The sequence below is a fragment of the Macrobrachium rosenbergii genome, chromosome 23 (assembly GCF_040412425.1).
Source record: "Macrobrachium rosenbergii isolate ZJJX-2024 chromosome 23, ASM4041242v1, whole genome shotgun sequence".
Classification (NCBI taxonomy): Eukaryota; Metazoa; Arthropoda; class Malacostraca; order Decapoda; family Palaemonidae; genus Macrobrachium; species Macrobrachium rosenbergii.
The window spans coordinates 30329510-30344509 of NC_089763.1; the positions used below are offsets into that span (position 1 = coordinate 30329510).

At 35.3% G+C, this 15000-nt stretch overlaps 1 protein-coding gene across 1 annotated transcript in view; it reads left to right on the plus strand.

Moving 5' to 3' along the window:
* bma (SCY1-like protein bma) overlaps positions 1-15000 on the plus strand; it is a 439254-nt gene that overhangs the window by 237045 nt on the left and 187209 nt on the right. The window contains exons 3-5 of the mRNA XM_067125029.1: positions 5006-5232; positions 7023-7269; positions 10497-10670. Coding sequence (XP_066981130.1) covers positions 5006-5232; positions 7023-7269; positions 10497-10670 — 648 coding nt within the window. The remainder of the gene's footprint in view (positions 1-5005; positions 5233-7022; positions 7270-10496; positions 10671-15000) is intronic.

Below are 15000 nucleotides of genomic sequence, written 5' to 3' on the forward strand. Positions count from 1 at the left end.
CCTCAGATCTTAAGAACTATTGAGGCTAGAGGGCTGCAAATTGGTATATTGATCATCCACCCTCCAGTCATCAAGCATACCAAATTGCAGCTCTCTAGCCTCAATAGTTTTGATTTTATTTAAGATTAAAGTTAGCCATAATCGTGCTTCTGGCAACGATATAGGACAGACCACTACCGGACCGTGGGTAAAGTTTCATGGACTGCGGCTCATACAGCATTATACCGAGACCACCCAAAGATAGATTTATTTTCGGTAGCCTTGATTATACGCTGTGGCGGCTGTACAGAAAACTCGATTGCGCCGAAGAAACATCGGCGCATTTTTTAGTTGTTTTGTATCGTCAATTGCTTTTTAGTTGTTAGCAGTTGCAAATGCCAATCAATAAGATAAACAACAGCTTACTTATATGAATCAACCGGGCCTAAACATCCAAGTTATAACGGAAAATTTGGCAGAAACATCATTATATATTTTACAGCCATCATCATTTTTGTGGGGAAAATGGAAAAAAGTTAATTTACAAAAGAAAAATCATTTACAAACTCACAGTCAAAATAAAAATACTAAATAAAGTTCAATTATTTCGTTCACATTAACCTCCCTTGACTTTGTATTACACAGCAATACATTTCACTTTTGCATAATGAAGTGCAACTTAATGCATTTGAAGCTGAATGACGAGCGTGCGTCTGGTATGCTAGAACTGGAAATGAATTTCAGTTAATTTGATAAAGTATATTTGCAGTGTGCCTTCATAATGCACTGGTAATTTAGCAAACGCTTCTAGAGATTCACAAAACGTGGCCTGCTAGTTAATTTACGAAATAAATTCTCTGTCGCTGTTTCATGGAATTTATGTAGTGACATACATCAAAGTTAAACAGGACTATACTGACTGTCATTGGGCAGTATAGGTTTTAAAGCAATTAGTCATTGGGTAAACATGATATACGATGAATATAATTGAAATAAATATACATTGGGAAAGGAACTTAACATTATGGTAATGACAAAGATTATGAAAAATTATATAAACAGGGTAACATAAACTGCAAATAATGTATAAGACTGAATGCTTATTCATGATGCTTTCTTGAAATTCACTAAAAACAAATAATAATAAAAAAATAAATAGAAGAGAGAGAGAGAGAGAGAGAGAGAGAGAGATGGTTTCACCCCGTGGGATGAGCCTTACCTCATCGAGGCCACCCAATTTTGATAATATATCTTTTCACAGAGCAATGAAGTCAACAGAGGTACAATTGATTTTTTTTTGGAAACAGGCTCATCTGTAATTCCCTGTCCGGGAGAGAGAGAGAGAGAGAGAGAGAGAGAGAGAGAGAGAGAGAGAGAGAGAGAGAGAAACAATTCTCCTGACGCAGTCATCAATATCGTCTTTTTCTTTTTAGATGTATATTCATTCGACAAAGGCCCTCTCTCTCTCTCTCTCTCTCAGCCTGTGACCCAGAGCCAGCGAGAAAGACTTCTGCCAACAATATTTTCCACCAGTGTTTACCTCGGGCGAAGTGACCTATGTTTTTCCGTTTTTGGTCGTCTTGGCCCTCCCCTTTCCTCCGTCCACCATCACTCCTTCCCCCACCCCATCGCCCTCTCCACCGACCATAACACTCCCCCCCACTCCCCCCAAAGTCCCTCCAGACCTAATCTCTTTGATCTCGCCGTCTTATTTACCCTTTTTGATGCAATACGTTTGTTGTTCCACACGACTTCTGGAAGGACTCAGCCTCCGCTTGTTTGGGTTTTCGTCGGGTTTTGTTCTCTTCTTCTTCTTCTTTTTCGCGTTTTTGCTTCGTGTTTTTTTTTTTTCTGTAAAAGTAAACTATTGCGTCGGCTTTGTGTGTCCGTCCGCACCTTTTTCTGTCCGAACTTTTTTTCTGTTCGCATTTTTTTTCTATCCGCACTTTTTTTCTGTTCGCACTTTTTTTCTGTTCGCACTTTTTTTCTATCAGCACTTTTTTTCTATCAGCACTTTTTTTTCTGTCCGCACTTTTTTTCTGTCCGCACTCTTTTTTTCTGTTCGCACTTTTTTTTTCTGTCCGCAGTTTTTACTGTCCGCAGTTTTTTTGTCCGCCCCCAGATTTTGAAAGCTACCGAGGCTAAAGGGCTGCAAATTGCTATGTTGATCATCCACCCTCTAATCATCAAACATACCAAATTTCAGCCCTCTAGCCTCGGTAGTTTTTTTTTTTATTTAAGGTTAAAGTTAGCCATAATCGTGCTTCTGGCAACAATGTAGGTCAGGCCACCACCGGGCCTTGCTTAAAATTTTATGGGCCGCGGCTCATCCAGCATTATACCGAGACCACCGAAAGATAGATCGATTTTCGGTGGCCTTGATTATGCTATGTAGCGGCTGTACAGAAAACTCGACTGCGCCGAAGAAACTTCGGCGAACTTTTCACGTTTTTTTTTTTTAATTAATCTCCGATTCTCAGTCTCGAAGACAGGATTTGGTTTCCTTATTTCTCCATTCTTCATTGTCAAGGAGAGATTTCTAAGTGAAACTGATTTTGGGTAGAAAAATTTCATTTCATTTGCTGACTTACTTCTCATTAATATTGACCAGTTCTTTTCCTAACTCCTAACTCTCCTCTCTCTCTCTCTCTCTCTCTCTCTCTCTCTCTCTCTCTCTCTCTCTCTCTCGTCTCAAATCTGATTCTTATTTTCTCCAATGTATGTTTCTCTGATTCCTACTCCTCTGAGATTATTTTGAGTTTGGCAGGATTAGTTCAATCCCTCATGTCCCTTAGTAATTCTGGTTGAAGCTGAGAAATTACAAAGGCGTTGTTTGGTTTCTTATCAAACCAGAGAAATGTCATTGGACACTATTTAAGATCCACACTCACACACATATACATACATTATATATATATATATATATATATATATATATATATATATATATATATATATATATATATATATATATATATATATATATATATATATATCAGTGTGAATGTATATTTATTTGGCTTCTATAGAAATCCGAACCGCTTGAAAGACTTGACAAAATTTTGCGCACGGCCTCTATGTCACCCCCGAAAGGTTTCTAACTCAAAATCAAACCCCTACCCGTGACGGACACACAAACACGGACTAAACAAATGAAATTTTCGTTTTTACGTCACCTTTTCCTTTCAGTATCCTAAAAAATTTTTCATGGTGCAACTGCTTTGAGGTTTTCCTACTTTTACACCTTTCAAACCTTTTACCGTCAATTTCCGTATCAGTGCTGAATGACCTCATAGGTCCCAGTGCTTGGCCTTTGGCCTAAACTCTATGATATGTTCCATACATCTAATTCGGAAAAAATCGATAACCGAAATTTAATTAATTTATTTTTTATGTATGTATGTATGTACAAAGTCTAATTCCGAAAAAAAAGCAATAGTCGAAATTTAATTAATTTTTTGTATGTATGTATGTGTGTATGTATGTACAAATGCATATATGTATGTATGTATGCCTGCTTTCAAGCAGCGAGGCGACCCTGCAGACACGTCAGCCTCGGAAGACAAGCGACGCGGGCGTCGAAAGTTCGTGGAAGCTCCGCTGTGTCAGGGGGACGAGTTAAAGCAAACATACATGTGTGTGTGTCCCTACCGGGAGAGATCTGTTCTCATTTCTCGACTTCCGTCGCCTCTCTCTCTCTCTCTCTCTCTCTCTCTCTCTCTCTCTCTCTCTCTCTCTCTCTCTCTCTCTCGGGGGAAAAGGAAAAACTTTTATTCCGAGCCCCCGGGATCAAAAGGGGAAAATCTTGCGAGAGATCTTACTGCCATTAAATGGAGAGAGAGAGAGAGAGAGAGAGAGAGAGAGAGGAGAGAGAGAGAGAGAGAGAGAGAGAGAAGTTAGTGGCAGGTCACAAGTACTAGTTTGTTTTGAAGGTGTTAGTATGTATTTTAAAGAGTGGCAGACGGAAAGACAAGAGAGTGGGAAAAGAGTTTAAAGAGAGAGAGAGAGAGAGAGAGAGAGAGAGAGAGAGAGAGAGAGAGAGAGACTTATAGCAAATGTGGAAATGACAGATTTCGTTGCGACGGGCTGCAAACACAGGAAATCCTTTCGATAAATAAATTTTTCATAAACTGAACATAATTTGACAGTTATTGTGAAACATTAAAAATAGCTAGCCATGTCTATAATTCCTAAAAATAGATAGCCCCCTCTATATAGTTTTAAAAATAGATAACCCTGTCTATAGTATATACTGTAAATATATATGTATATATATGCATATATATACATATATATGTATTTATATATATAAATATATATATGCATATACTTATATATGTATGTATATATATACATACACACACACGCACACACACACACACACACACACACACACACGAAGATTGTCATCCAATAAGCATGTTCACCCAAATTCACCCAAATCCGTTCAGAGTTTGTTAGCACAAACACTGACAGGAAATGAACCAACTCACACTAACAGGAGATAAGAAATGACCTCACTTACCTTTTTTGGGTGATGAGAAGATAATGCATAAATATCGTAATAGTTAAAATATATAGTTTTACATAACTAGTACTTAGCAAGGAGGTACTTTGCGAAAAGTACCATAGATCTCGTTAAGGTGTTTTAGCCATGCACATGTACAAAACACTGTTCATTGGAGAAACAAATCCACAGTTATTCATAGGTACATATATCTATGAATACATCTCTACAGAGAGTTTTAGGGAATCTGTTCGATCCCCCGTTTCAATCTCAGATTGAAAAGGGGAAGAATCGAACAGATTCCCGAAAGGTATATGTAGAGATTTATTTCTAAAAATATATGTCCCCATACACAACTGGGGATTTGCCTCTCCATTTCAAGACTTATGCTACTCTGAGTATTCTATAACAATGTTCATTGATAAATAGATCATTCGAGCCATGCCTGGATGTTGCCATCTAGCGCCAGACACTACAACAACTCTGCTCATCTTCTTCTTCTTCTTCCTCTTCTTGCAGGAAGTGTCGGTGTTCGTGTTCGAGAAGAAGACGGCGGAGAAACTCCACAAGCCCAGGCGGAGAGAGACAGTGACTGAGCTCCTGCGACACGGCATTAGGCAGCTCGAGAGGTACAGGCATCCACGGCTCCTCCAGGTAAGAAAAGCGGCAGATTGGTGCTGTCGACAGTTTGTTACTTTTCTTCCCTCAGATCTTAAAAACTACTGGGGCCAGAGGGCTGCAAATCGGTATGTTGATCATCCAGCCTCCAGTCATCAAACATACCAAATTGCAGCCCCCTAGCCTCAATAGTTTTTTTTATTTTATTTAAGGTTAAAATTAGCCATGATCGTGCGTTCGGTAGCGCTGTAGATGCCAAAAACACATGCCACCACCTTTCCGTGGCTGCAAGTTTCATGGGCCGCGGCTGAGGGTTTCATACAGCATTATACGCTGTACAGAAAAGTCGATTGAGCCGAACAAAACTTCGGCGCATTTTTTACTTGTTGTTTCTTGAAGCTAACAGCAGGAATAAAGAGAAAAAGGTTCAAATACAAACAAATTGAACTACTTTCTGGTAACTGAAGAATGGCCGTTCATGGCCGTTGATAACTGTTGAAATTAAGTTTGGAAAGTAATTAGGGAGTTATCATTCACGTAGACTCGTCTATTAATAGAGTTGAAATACAAAAGAACTGAAAATAACAACCACTGAGAATGTCTAGGAGAATGAATTAGACACATACACAAGACCTGAATGAGGATAGATTTCTGGCAATCAAAATGGAGATAATTTCCATTAATCAAAATGGAGAAGATTTCTGTTAATCGAAATGGAGAGGATTCCTGTTAATCAAAATGGAGAGGATTTCTGTTGATCAAAATGGACAGGATTTCTGTTAATCAGAATGGAGAAGATTTCTGTTAATCAAAATGGAGAGGATTTCTGTTAATCAAAATGAAGAGGATTTCTGTTCATCAAAATGGAGAGGATTTCTGGTAATCGAAATGGAGAAGGTTTTTGTCAGTCAAAATGGAGAGGATTTCTGTTAATCAAAATGGAGAGGATTTCTGTTAATCACAATGAAGAGGATTTCTGTTAACCAAAATGGAGGGGATTTTTGTTAATCAAAATGGAGAAGATTTCTGTTAATCGAAATGGAGAGGATTCCTGTTAATCAAAATGGAGAAGATTTCTGTTAATCAAAATGGAGAGGATTTCTGTTAATCAGAATGGAGAAGATTTCTGTTAATCAAAATGGAGAAGATTTCTGTTAATCAAAATGGAGAAGATTTCTGTTAATCAAAATGGAGAAGATTTCTGTTAATCAAAATGGAGAAGATTTCTGTTAATCAAAATGGAGAAGATTTCTGTTAATCAAAATGGAGAGGATTTCTGTTAATCAAAATGGAGAGGATTTCTGTTAATCAGAATGGAGAAGATTTCTGTTAATCAAAATGGAGAGGATTTCTGTTAATCAAAATGGAGAAGATTTCTGTTAATCAAAATGGAGAGGATTTCTGTTAATCAGAATGGAGAGGAGTTCTGTTCATCAAAATGGAGAAGATTTCTGTTAATCAAAATGGAGAAGATTTCAGTCAGTGAAAATGGAGAGGATTTCTGTTAATCAAAATGGATAAGATGAAGGTAATATGACGGTATATACATAAATACTCTAATGAAGAAGTTTCACGTTATTGACTGAATCGGAAATAAAAAAACGTAGTCTTGCAAGCCAATCAGATCTAATTTTTACGATGACGGTATTTTCCAAAAGAAAATCCGCGAACTTTATTGAGATGTCGACAAAATAGAAACTAAAAACATGAATTCCTCTAAAGCAGTCGTATTGAATCAGTGGTGATATTCCAAATAAAACACCCTGGTTTAACTAATGATTCATGATATCTAACGAAACAAGAAACTTAAAAAAAAAAACATTACATATCCTTATTATAGAACCAGGTTTGAATATCATGACCTCTAATGAAAGGAACAGGAACGTTCAAAGAAAACTTAATTACTTTCGCGCCGAAGGAATCGGGAAACCGAATCTCCTGGGTTGTCAATTGTACCTTCGGATAAGGATCTTCTTTCTGACACAGCCCTTGTTATGGGAGAGTTGCTCTCGGGGAAAGGTAAATATAGCTGCCCCTTTGCCGGTCTACAAAATGGAGAGAGTGTTTATTCTGGGATATCCAGAGAGATCCGACTGCCGAACATCTGGATCAACGGAGGAGGAGGAGGAGGAGGAGGAGGAGGAGGAGGAGGAGGAGGAGGTTTCGTATTGGTTGCTGCACAGAACGGCGATTTCTTGCCTGGGAGCGTCCTCGGATTTCACCCCTCGCGATCGGTCAAAATGTTGTTGTGGAAAGGATTTACAGACGAGATCTGTTCCTGTAAAAAAATGTTGGTTTTGGAAAGGATTTATAGGCGGGATCTATTCCTGTAATAAATGTTTTGGAGAGGATTTACAGATGAGATCAATTCCTGTAAAAAAAAAATGCTTTGGAAAGGATTTACAGACGAGATCTATTCCTGTTAAAAATGTAGTTTTTGGAAAGCAATTCTGACGAGTCAAAAATGTAGTTTTTGGAAAGCTATACAGACGAGTCAAAAATGTAGTTTTTGGAAAGCTATGCAGACGAGTTAAAAATGTAGTTTTTGAAAAGCTCTATACAGACGAGTCAAAAATGTAGTTTTTGAAAGCTCTATACAGACGAGTCAAAAATGTAGTTTTTGGAAAGCTATGCAGACGAGGTCTATTCTCATCCTTCCCCAGAGAATTTTAATATTCCTCTTTAATGTCTTTGACATTCAAGGAGGGTTGATTCGTCCCTTTGTCACTATATCTCTCTCTCTGTTCCTCTTCCTCCTCCTCCTCCTCCTCCTCCTCCTCCTCCTCCTCCTCCTCCTCCTCCTCCCTCCTCCTCCTCCTCCTCCCTCCTCCTCCTCCCTCCTCCTCCTCACTTTCATGCTGCCTTTCCTTTTGAGTTATTCACTTTCCATTCCATTTTTATCTTCCTTCCGATATTTTTTCCTTGGCCTGATTAATTTTTTCAAATTCCTTTACTGTCATTCAAACTTCAATACTCTGCTATTCGTTGTATCTTGATGTCTGGAAAAAGGACAATTCGAAAAAAAGTTACGCAAATCTCGGTACATAAACACTTTTATAGGAGAGCAGGGCATTTGATATATAAACTGCTATAGCGTAAGAATATTAGCATATTTCAAATCATGGTTTATTTTTATTCCATATGAAAAACTAGGTGCTAGCCTTGGGCCCATTCCATAATTGTGTACCACTTTTCGGACAAAATAAATACATATTTTGGAGTGCAAACGTCAGGAACTATTTTCGAACAGAAAATCGTAATAATTCATATAGAATTCTAAATACTTGTAAACTTAGTATTTTTTAGTTCGAAATCGTGAGAAATGAGTTAAAGTAAAACATTGCTATGCATCTTTCCATTTATATCGAGTGGGGCCTAAGTTTACAGTCTACCCAAGTCGCTATTTATTCAGGAAGTAGTCTGATCCAGATGGGTGTGAGTCTACAGACCTAGGTTAGGCCACGAAGGTTCACGAGGCACGTTCTGTACTGACAGACCGGATACAGTGAATAGGGTATAGTCTTTATTGCAGATTGGTAATTTGTCTAATACAGTAGCGTTACATGTACTGATTCAGAAGAGAATAGGTCTCCAATATTAACATTTAAATATGTGACAAAGTATCATATATTCTTATAAACATTTTCATTCATGTTCAGTTGCACTATCCATAGTATTTACATAGTGAGTTGTATATCTAATGGTGAAAATGTGAAAATTTAACTAAAAGGCAGTGTATATATATATATATATATATATATATATATATATATATATATATATATATATATATATATATATATATATATACATACACACAATCTGAGTCTGAACGAACAAGTTTTCTTAATCTCTTTGTATTTTCTAATTCGAAAAAAAAAAAGGTTTACCATGAAAACATTTAATAGCACATTCTACCTCTTTTATCAAATGGAAGACATTTTTACAGTGAGAATAATAAAAAAAAAAAGTTAACAAAGAGACCAAACTGATTCATGTGAAGTTCCTTTTGAGAACAAAGGCTAAAAGCACTTTTTTTGCTGAACAACGGACTGAAACATATTTAGAGTTATTGCGAAGTGGGAACAAAGGAAAGCGGAAATGCGCTGCTTGTTCAACGTGCACAAGACTGGGTTCGTTTACTTATTAATCACGTTCGGTGATGGATGCATATTCCTGTTTGTTTTGGGACATGGGGAGAGTACTGAAGATTGTATGTATATACAGTAAATATATGTGTGTGAACAATAGTGATAATAATATAATATTGAAAGTTGATATTATTGTATATAATATTTATTACTTCCATTAATGGATTTTTAATATATATATATATATATATATATATATATATATATATATATATATATATATATATATATATATATATATATTATGAATAATACTAATAATGATAATGATAAAATATTGAATTGTTGCTATTATTGTATATAATATTTTATTATTATTACTTCCATTAATGGATTGCAATATATATATATATATATATATATATATATATATATATAATAGTAATATTGATAATGATAGAATATTGAATGTTGATATTTTTATATATAGTATTTTTATGATCATTACTCCCATTAATGGATTGCAACATGTATATGAATAATAGTAATAATGATAATAATATAACAGTGAATGCTGATATTACTGTTTAAATATTTTTATGATTATTACTTTCATTAATGCATTGTAATGCATTGTAGAGCGTGTTCCTCATAAATCAATGGTAACTGAATTGCTCAATATTTAAGGTATATACAAAACCATCATGCAGACATATATAGTAAGCAGATGTTTTCAAAAACTTACACCTTTGTGTCCTTCTAGAGTCTTTTATTTATCTATTTATCTGATTAACTGAATAATTGAGAGAGAGAGAGAGAGAGAGAGAGAGAGAGAGAGAGATTAGACAGATCATTTACAATGGAGTGGGATGTAAACAAATTTCATATAACACTCTACAGAGAGAGAGAGAGAGAGAGAGAGAGAGAGATTAGACAGATCATTTACAATGGAGTGGGATAAACAAATTTCATATAACACTCTACAGAGAGAGAGAGAGAGAGAGAGAGAGAGAGAGAGAGATAGAATTTCAGAGAGATAAATTTCACCAAACAGGTTATTCAGAACGGAGCAAGTTAATTGCAAATAACACGAGAGAGAGAGAGAGAGAGCTAAATTTTGCTTTAATGGAATGGGATGTAAACACACATCATATAACACTCAACAGAGAGAGAGAGAGAGAGAGAGAGAGAGAGAGAGAGAGAGAGAGAGAGAGAGAGAGAGAGAGGTTGGATCCCCCCATCCGCCCTTCGAAGCCAAATTGCTAATCGTCCCAACCCGTCGTCTGCTCCTTGTCCGTCAGGTGGTGGCAGGTCCCGAGGACACCCCTGACACCCTGTCCTTCTACTCGGAGCCCGTAATGGCGTCCCTGGCCAATATCATCATCCCTGCTGACGAGAAGGAGAAGGAGAAGGGCGCCAGCGTCTCCAAGGACTACAACTTTCTGGAGATCGAGCTCAAGTATGGTATTTTGCAGGTGAGGGAGATGACTTAGTCATGCGGCTGTACTTTTCATTGTTTTAGCATTTTACACTGAATTCCTTCATTGTATGTATATATATATATATATATATATATATATATATATATATAATATATATATATATATATATAAAATAAATATATTTTTTCGTTTCTCATTGTACAGTATATTGAATTCCTTAATTATATTTTTTATTTATTTTTTTTATTTTTTAGTAATTTCTTGAATTCCTTAACTATATTTTTTATTTTTTCTATTTTTCAGTGTACGTTGACTTTAATTATATATATATATATATATATATATATATATATATATATATATATATATATATATATATATATATATACACAGTATAAGATATCTGTATATATACAGTATATACTTTTTATTGCTCACTGTACGTCGAATTTCTTAATTTTTTTTTGCTTTTTCTCATTGTACGTTGAATTCTTCATTTATTTTCTTTGCCTTAATAGATAATTAATGAATTTATTTTTTATTCATTTCTGATTGGGTGATGAATCGAAAGTTTGACACATTCCTTTCTTTCTTCATATCTTCATTTCTTAGACTATTTATTGACAAATCATCTTTATTATCCTTTACTTTATTCCTTTTATTTCATGTGCTATTCTCATTTATTGATTTTTTGTATTTGAATTCAAAGTTCAATCAAGATGCTAAAGATATTCAGTTGTTCTATATTACTTTGTAATATAGATACAAACTTTGAATTTTATTTTGGTCGATAGATTTCCTATTTAAATTATTTCTTAACATCCTGGTAAGTCAGTTCTCAGCCATTCTCTCTAAATAGAATTTTCATCAAAACGATTTTCTTTCTCTTGTGTGAATTCAATAGTCCATATCCTGTGAATCTTTTTTTTTTTTTTTTAGATATATCAAGTCAGCTGGTCCCAGTCTTCGTTTACTTGTGTTATGATACGTTTGGTGATATAATCTAATAACTTTTCATAAAAAAAAGAAGAAGAAAACGAAAGACAGAAATGAATAGGTTCTATTTTTACGCCCGAAGACAAGTCCCTTTCAGCACCGAGGTCAATTATAACCTTTACGGACGAGAGTGAATGAGTATCCCCCCGCCATCTCCCCCTTGCCTTCAGAAAAAACGGGAAGTTGTGCGCAGACAAAAGACATCCTGGAACGTTGATTCAAAAGGCACTTGATGAACGCAAAAGTCAGTGCGCCTTTTGTCTCTCCATGTTTGCTGGAACGGCATAATTTCTGAAACATTCTGAAGGGATGTTGCAAAAAAAAAATGGGACGGCACAAAAAAGGTGCAAAAAAATGGGACGACACAAAAAAGCAAAAAAAAAAAAAATTAAAGAGAAGAAGAGGAGTCGTTCCTTGTGTATCTTTTGCGAAGGTGGTATCATAGAAATGTATTTAAGAATTTAAAATTCCGTAGAAATGAATATTTACTTGGGATTTAGAATGAAACTTCTGTTAGGCGAATCATACTCAATTTTTGGGATAAAAATGGCAAGAGAGAGAGAGAGAGAGAGAGAGAGAGAAATAAAGAAAATGATAAATCTGTCAAAATTAACAACCAAGACAGAGTGAGACCTACAGAGCATTAACTAATTCTAGAAACGTATAAAAATAAAATTAAGATTTTATTTCTCCTTTCTTTGAAAAATATTACAAATTTCCACTCCCTTGTCACTGCTGACTCGGTTTAAGGCTTTCATGTGCTTGAATGAAAATTAAAATTGTAGATTTAACTATTATATTCCCTATCAATGCCATTTTCCACTGAGGTTCATCTTCATGCTGTGAGAAGGACTTTTGAGTTTTTGCTGCATCGATTCAGAAATAATCTAATTCTAAGTCAGTGTTTTAAACTTTACTTATGATGAATTCACAGTATTCTCATTTTTCCAAATGAAATCCATCTTTATCGTCGCTCTCATTGCTTTATCAGTTCGAATGTAAATTTGATGCGTTTTATCATCCTCATTCAGTATGCAAATTAAGTATCAATAATATACCGAAAATAAAAAAAAAGTTGAATCATAGTTCATGAATTCATCCCTTTCAGTCTGAACTGTTGCATCGTTTTCCGCTTCTTTATCTCACTCAGTCTGAATTGCACTCATGAATCATACTTCACGAATTCATCCCTCTCAGTCTGAACTGTTGTATCTTTGTCCGTTTCTCTATCTCACTCAGTCTGAATTGCATTGTCACAGTTCATGACCTTTCCTATTCATTCTGAACTAAGTAGGTATTTATTCAGCTTAGTCTGAACTCGTAAATAAGTTTTCATGATTCTATCCAGTTAGCTTCAACTCTAGGATAATTTGCAAGACTGTTCCACTCAGTCTGAACGACTCGACAAACTATCGTTACATTGAGTTTGAACTTTTATATATCATTGTTCATATATAAATTTTTTGCCATCTGATAGCAGTTTAATATCCTTATGTTTGATTGTCTCTTGTTTAGACTGAGCTCACAAATCTTTGTTAATGACATTATTTCAGTCTTACGGGCTTTACTGGTCTGATTCATGATTTTCTTCTACTAAATTTTAACTTCAGTTTTGGTACAATGCATGACCTTGCCTCAATAATTATAAATGAAATTGATTCGCTTCGTCTCAACAGCAATGTGTCTTTTTTTTTTTACTTCATTTCCTCAGCCCCGACTTCTGTACATCTGCGACTTCATCCCTGTCAGTTTTATCTTCATTATCTGTGATGATGACTTCATTGTAATTTACAACATTCCTTATGCAGGACTTTTTCCCATTCAGATACAGCTTGCATTGCAATGTTCGTGGTCTTTATTCAGCTCAGGCTGAAACTTAAATTTCATTATGTTTTTATCCAGCTTAGACTGAACTTGAATTTCATTTCCATGACTGTATCTCACTCAGACTGAACTTGAATTTCATTTTCATGACTATCTCACTCAGACTGAACTTAAATATAATTTTCATGACTTTATCTCACTCAGACTGAACTTGAATTTCATTTTCATAACTTTATCTCATTCAGACTGAACTTGAATTTCATTTCTATGATAGTATCTTATTCAGACTGAACTTGAATTTCATTTTCATGACAGTATCTCATTCAGACTGAACTTGAATTTCATTTTCATGACAGTATCTCATTCAGACTGAACTTGAATTTCATTTCCATGACTGTATCTCACTCAGACTGAACTTGAATTTCATTTTCATAACTTTATCTCATTCAGACTGAACTTGAATTTCATTTCCATGACAGTACCTCACTCAGACTGAACTTGAATTTCATTTTCATAACTTGATCTCATTCGGGTTGAATCTGAATTTCGTTTTCATAGCAGTATCTCACTCAGACTGAACTTGGATATCATTCCCATAACTGTTTCTCACTCAGATACAACTTACATTAAACATTCCATTTAGTTTTCGCTTCATCCCACTCAGATGAAAACTGCATTCTACTATTCATGAGGCTAACTCACCTAGATACATCTGTCCAACACTTCCCGTTAACGTCATGGTCCCCATTATCTTCCATACCTGTGTTACCTCCAGGTAAAACTTTAATCTCTCTCTCATTGTTCCCACAGACATAACAGGTGTTTTTTCGTCTCCCTGCCGATGCAAATATAGGTCATTAATATCAAAAGAAAAGTTCATGCCAATCGTCAGCCGTTCCACGGACCGACGTTTCCCAAGAGTGATGCGTTCCAAATGGTCTTTTTACTTCTGCTTTTGGTTCATTTGTGATGATTTTGTATACTGGTGTTCCTAATTAGCGTCCGCTTGACTCGCTAATTATAGAAATTAAGCCCAGCGGCCTTTGTTCGGCTGCGCAATTTTAATATCTCTTACGTGCCTCCGGGAGATTTTCATCGCGATGTCATTATTGGCGGTTCATAATTCATGGCGTTAGTTTTTGTTTTATTTTCTGGTACCATCTCGTGAATTGTATTTATTGGTTGTAATTTCTCTTGATTTTTTTTTTATAGTAATTCTGCAGTTTTGATTCGGAGCGGACATTTCTACTTAACTAAATTGTAAACATCAGAAGTGAGTTTCAGTTTATTCTAGACATCAAACTTGATGGCTTAGAAATTGCTCTCACGTGATTTTCCATGCAAGTGCAGTTTAAGTTTTGATACGAAGTAATTCTGGTTACAATAATATAAAGGCTACAACCTCAGATTCTACTGGGAGAAGCCGCCTAATCTATTAGGTTGTAAATTAAATATATTGGTAAAAGTGACAGTACATTCTATATATATATATATATATATATATATATATATATATATATATATATATATATATATATATATA